We start from the raw sequence: 6,194 nt of genomic DNA, 5'->3' as shown, positions 1-6,194 counted from the left end.
TCAGCCTCAAAACTCAAGTCTACATGTCACCACAGTAGGACAAACCGACAGACAAGTTTGTCTTGCTGTTGGAGACCCCTCGTATCACCCCCAACTGGGTCCCTGTGGCTGACTGTACCCCATCTGGCTTCCTGGTTTTTAATTCTCTTTCTCCTGCTCTTCTGACCTGCTGTTTTGTGCGTCCCTGTGTTGTCCCTGGGGCTGACTGCTCCGCTGTCCGGGTTCCTGGCTTTTTATCCCCTTTCTTCTGCTCTTCCGGCCTGCTGCTCTGGGCGGGCCTGAGCTGCCTCTCCTCACCTAATCCCTTGGCTGACTGCTCTTCTCTCTGGCTTCCTGGCTTTTAATACCCTTCCTCCTGCTCTTCCTGCTTGCTTCTCCTGGCGTCCCTGAGTTGTCTCTCCTCACCTGTAACCCTGGGACTGACTGCTCTTCTGTCCCAGTTCCTGGCTTTTTAGACTACAGCCTGTAAAGACTACAGCCTACGAAACCCATGGGCCAGTTTTACTCTGTCCTATAGGAGCTCTGGTAGCTTAGTGCCTAAGGCACCTGACTGCTAACCAGAAGGCTAGCAATTCAAACCCACCAACCACTCCTCGGAAGGAAGATGGGTCAATCTACTTCTGTAGTGATACTGCCTCGGAAACCCAAGGAGGGGTCACTATGAGTCCGGCGACTGGACCCGGCACATAACAACAATATGGACGGCACATGAGAACAATATGGTGTCACTGTGAGTTGGAATCAACTGATGGCAATGGGTTTTGTTTTGTTTTTTATGGTGTTTTCTCACAGTGTTCAGGATAAATTCAATCTCCATAGCATTGTATTCCAAACGCCTGTGCAGTCTTCGCCTCCATGCAATCTGCACTTCAGCCGCAGCAAAGCACTCAAAATCCTAGATACATACGCTTATAAATAAGCACTTGCTGAAAAAAACGTGGCTAGGATTCACCCATTTATCCCCTGTCCATTGAAATATTCTCCATCCTGCATGCCTTGGACGGGAACTCCCCGGTTACCCCACTCCGGCTTTCCGAGCTTAACAAGTAGTGCGTGGAGCACTCCCTCCCTCGTGTGTGCCCTCATGTACTCTCCGGTCCCCGCCCCTTCTACTTACTGATGCTGGAGCGCGCCCCCCAACTCGGATGGAGCCGGAAGAGGAGGGGCTCCGCGCGGCACCAGGAGCGCCATTTTGGCTGAGCTGGCCGGAAGTGGCCCGGCGAGCGGGCGCGGATTGAGGCTGCGCGGCGGTGTACCGCAGCTCTTGGACAGCGGCTGCGCTGAGGTAGGTGTTCCGACCTCTTTGCGTCGTCCCCCAGCAGCCACAAAGCCTCTTCTGCCATTTCTGCTAGTCCCCCTCCCTCCGCCCTCGCCGTTGTCCAACCCCTTCGCCGGGGCTCGCGCAGCAGCGCGCACACCTCTCCGCCAGTGTGCGCGTTCTGTACTTGCCTGCCCGAAAACATGTCGCAGGCGCCCGAAAGCGGAAATAATCCCCATCCCTCAGGCCAAGGGGTAGAAAAGTGGCAGCCATGATGGTGAGACCCAGTCCTGACTTCCTCGCAGGAGACCCGAGTCCTGCAGGATGCAGGAGAGCCCCATGGAGGACCTTCATGCCGTGAGGGTGGAAAGAGCTGCGGAGCCCTCCCTCACTTCGAAAGGTGCAAGGCCTTGGCAGCCAAAGCCTTGGCAGGGTGCAAGGGCTACCGCCTTCTGTATCGGACGGTGGCCGAGTTGGTGCAGTTTCTGGTGGTGAAGGACAAGAAGAGCCCCATCACACGCTCCGAGACGGTGAAATACGTGATTGGAGACTTAAAGGATCTGTTACCCGAGATCATCGCAAGGGCCGCAGAGCATCTGCGGTATGTGTTTGGGTTGGAGCTGCAACAGGTTGACCGCAAGCACCACACTTAAACCTGATTAACAGGCTAAAACCTCTTGAGGAGGAGGAGGACCTGGGAGGCGATGGTCCTAGATTTGGGCTCTTGATCTTGGGCCTTATCTACATGAAAGGTAATAGCACCAGGGAGACCCAAGTCTGGGACATACTGCGTCGGTTAGGGGTATCCCCTCAAAGTATCATTTCCTCTTTGATTACCCCAAGAAGGTTGTTATGGAATTTTTCATGCAGTAGCGATACCTCAGTTACAGGCGGGTGTCTCACATCAGTCCACTGGAGTATGAATTCTTTTGGGGTCCCTGAAGCAGCCTGGAAACCAGCAAGATGAACGTTCTGGATTTGTGGCCAAGCTCCATAAGAACCCCAGTACTGGCCAGTGCATTACCAGAAGGCCCTGGCAGATGAGGCCAACAGGACAGAGCTGAGGCCAGTGTGAGGGTTAGGGCCGGCAGCCATCTCTTGTGAGGGCTGGTGGAAAAGTGGCCATTGGGCCCTGTCTGAGCTCCTGAGTCATGAGTAGAAAAGGGGGCAGTGAGAGGCATTATTTCTGTAGAAATTGTATTTGTGTAATTTCAGAATTGAGTTTTGTATTTTGCTACATTTAATAAACTTAAATTGCTGTTTATAAATGAGACTGATGTGGGTTTGTTTTGCAGGATTTTGGAGGTTTTTTGCTGATTTTGTAAAATGAATTCAAAAACTATCTTATTCTGTAATGCTGTTCCTTAGTGACTTGAAAGAATTCAGTAGTATGATGATCTGGTTTCAGTAAAAAAAAAAAAAAAATGGTGTCTAGCAAACCAATACTTTCCATTGCATATTAAAAAAAAAAAAACAGACTATTTGCTTAGCCATTATAGGATCTAGAGGGAAGTTTTGAAAAGAAAAAAAAATCCAGTAATTAGAAGCATATGCTGGTACCCTTAATAAATAGTTGTTGAGCATCATCTTTTGTGTGATACACTGTTTTGGGCGCTGGGGATGAAGTGTTGAATGAGGTAAGGGTCCTGCCTTTCAGTGTTGAAGAGTAAGTGAATAAACTAGAAATTTCACTGTAGGGAGTTGAAGGCTACAAAGTGATGCAGAAGAGGGACCCCTAACCCAACTGAGGTTATCTTTAGTCAGACCTGAAGGGAAGGGAAGGAGGTGGGAAAGCTGGGGTGGGGAATTAAAAATGACTTATGATGACAAATACACCGTGAGAAGAAAACTTGATATGTGATATAGCTAGAAAATATCCTTGTCACTGGCTGTTTTCAGGGTAATTTATTACCATGCACGCATTCTGAAGGTGTGAATTAGCACTTTGGCCCTCTCTGTCTCCCTTCTCTCAATCTCTACAAGACTCCCTCGTACTAAAGCCCTCAGAGACCAGAGAATGTAACTATTCTGGATTATGTAGTATGGGTACCAAAACCAAACTAAACTCACTGCCATTGAGTTGAGTCCAACTCATAATGACCCCCATTGGGTTTCCAAGGCGGTAAATCTTTATGGAAGTAGATTGCCCCATTTTCCTTCTGCAGAGTGGCTAGTGGGTTTGAACTGCCAACCTTCTGGTTAGTAGTCAAATGCCTTATGCACCGTGAAACCAGAGCTCCGCGTAGTATGGGTGGAGGCACATTATATCTCCCAGTACCAAGAAGTTCCATTTCAAGATCTCTCCCCTGGTACCAGGAAGCCAGGGTCCTAATCTGCCTTTCTATGTGCTGTTTTCTACCTGACACTTCCTGTTTGAGGAGACAGGTAAGACATCCCTCAAGTACTTATTAGTTATGAAGGGTCATCTCCTTATGCGCTCTGGCCTTTGCATTGCCAACCACCTGCTCTTGGGCTAACTCCTGTAGAATAGATACACGGAGCAATAGCAAACCTATGGGAGGGGTGACCAAGCCATAAATGGTGGTGGGGGATTGCAAAACTGTCTGCCATAAACAGAAAAGCTGCTTCTCCCTTGAGTACCAGTCTTTTCTGCTTCTAGTTGTGTCCATATAGTATTTCTGAGTATGTTAGGGTTGGCATGGAATACAAATTACTTTGGGGCACAGGCTCAGGGACCTAGCAAATCAGATTGTGACAAAAAGCTATCAGTTGTAGGCAAAAAGTTTACTAATGATTAATGACTTCTGGGCAGTTTATAATTCATTAAACAAAAATATTGAGTGTCCCCATGCACCCAGGACTGCTGGGTGCCAAAGTTATAAAAATGAAAAGACTTACCTTTTCTCACAAGGAACAATAATAATTTCTCACGTTTATGGTTTTCTCACAGCTGCTGAATGACCAGCAGAATGGGCACCTGAGGGTCAGATTACTTGATGAGTTGCCTGAGGTCACCTGGCTAATAAAAGGCCACCCCAAGACTAGAACCATACTTTCTTGCCCTACCCCCGATCCAGTGTCTGTTTCAATATGTTGTGCATGATTTTATCCAACAACATCAAGAAACAAGTGAGGCTTGTGTAATGATTTCCATTTGCCACTGCAGTCCTTATGGGAATGAGGTAGAGTAGAAATACTCCCTGTTTGCAGAGACAGAGGTAGCTTTGCTCAAGGTCAGACACATAGTAGATGGCAAAGACAGGACTATCATTTATGAAACACTTGTTACAGGCCAAAGGCATATTTTTTTCCTACTTTTCACAACCACCTAAATAATACTAAATAACCCCAATTTATAGATACTAATGTTTTTAAATGAGTCATCTCCAACTCCTGCTGACCCCATGAATGGACTGAATGAAACACTGCCAGTTGTGTACCATCATCATGATCGTTGGTATGCTCGAGTCCATTGTAGGCTACTGTGTTTTGGATGCCTTCCAACCTAGGGGGCTCATCTTCCAGCACTATATCAGACAGTAGTCTATCGTGATCCATAAGGTTCTCGTTGGCTAATTTTCAGAAGAGAATCACCAGACCTGTTTTCCTAATCTGAGTTGAACATTCTACTGAAATCTGTCCACCATAAACGATCTTGTTGGTGTTTGAAATAATGGTGGCATAGTTTCCAGCATCACAGCAACACACAAGCCACCACAGTACAAGACACTGGTCATGGAATTAAAGTAATATGTGCCTTTTATTCAATACCTAATGTTCTGGTTCCCTAGTGCCGCTCTGACAAGAAATATACCACAAATGGAATGGCTTTAACAAACAGGAATTTATTCTTAAAATTTGGAGGCTTTAAGTCCAAGTTCAGAGTGCCAAGCTCTAGGGGCTGGGTGAAAGCCCCTCAACCTTGGGGTCCAACTCTGCCTCCTGCTCCTGGCCCACTGGAGCTAGAGGAGTTTCTTCACTCAGACAGCTGTTGGCTGCTGATGCTGAGAAGCCCCAAGATTGACAAGTCAAAAGGCACAGTCCCAATGTTACTAAACCACATGGCAGGCCATTAACTTAAGTCCACTGTTAAGTCCCAAGGTCGGCAGAGCATAGCAGGCTGCTGAGCAAATGACACGATTACATGCAGGGTCCAAGCGAGGCATAGGCTAGAGACCACTCCTAAAGGCTTCTGCTTAAATATAGGAAGCAGACCACATACCCAAAGGCAACTAACTACTCAGCTGCTCCCAGTAGATTCTACCATGAAGTTGGTTACCAGTCTTATCATGGGGAATACTACATCCAGCTGTCCAGCCACTTGACCAGGCCTAGCCAAGTTGATACACAAACATCACCACCACACCTAAGATAAACCAGCTTTTTTATGCTTTATACATGTTTTAATGATTTTTTACTACCTTACAAGATAGATAGCATCTGCCGCATTTTATAATCATACTAGACTCAAAAAGTTATAAAATTTGCACATCTCACAGATAGTCTATGACAGAACAAGGATTGGAACTGAAGTTTGGAGTCGAAAGCCCACACTTTTCACTATTTCACATTTTCTGCTTCTCGAGACTTCTTCCACACTTGGGTCATCTGCCTCCCAACTCATGCTCTTTCTTTAAGACATCCCCTTCTCTCTGGAGATACAAACAAGGGCTGTGTAGCCAAGAAAATGTGTAGCCTGTAGAAGGGTAAAAATGAGCTAAAATGGAGAATTAGCTGGGAACTTCATTGGCCCTACTCTACCTGCTCTCTCCCCAGGGTTCTCAGGGTGCTGACTACCTGTATAATGTGTATTTTTGCTCAAGCTCAGTATATTTTTTCCCTTATAGGGCATCTTCCCTCAGTCTTACTTAGTCTGCCCTCACCACTAAGTCTTTAAGCTGCAGAGCAAATAAATAGCATTTGTGGTCCTGCAAATATGATTCCCAGAGTTGTTCTCAATCCAGATGGTACAGAG

At 46.8% G+C, this 6,194-nt stretch overlaps 1 protein-coding gene across 1 annotated transcript in view; it reads left to right on the top strand.

Annotated features, from left to right (window-relative positions):
• The window catches only part of MAGEF1 (MAGE family member F1), a 15,051-nt gene extending 12,689 nt beyond the window's left edge, over positions 1-2,362 (top strand). Inside the window, 7 exon segments of the mRNA XM_007936028.1 lie at positions 1,353-1,664; positions 1,667-1,906; positions 1,909-2,061; positions 2,064-2,228; positions 2,231-2,251; positions 2,254-2,310; positions 2,313-2,362. Coding sequence (XP_007934219.1) covers positions 1,353-1,664; positions 1,667-1,906; positions 1,909-2,061; positions 2,064-2,228; positions 2,231-2,251; positions 2,254-2,310; positions 2,313-2,362 — 998 coding nt within the window.
• The last annotated feature ends 3,832 nt before the right edge of the window (positions 2,363-6,194 follow it).

This window comes from Orycteropus afer, unplaced genomic scaffold (genome assembly GCF_000298275.1).
Source record: "Orycteropus afer afer isolate SDZICR_OR568_19922 unplaced genomic scaffold, OryAfe1.0 scaffold00032, whole genome shotgun sequence".
Lineage (NCBI taxonomy): Eukaryota > Metazoa > Chordata > Mammalia > Tubulidentata > Orycteropodidae > Orycteropus > Orycteropus afer.
The sequence above is the reverse complement of the archived record's forward strand: the minus strand, read 5'-3'. Positions and strand labels throughout refer to the sequence as shown.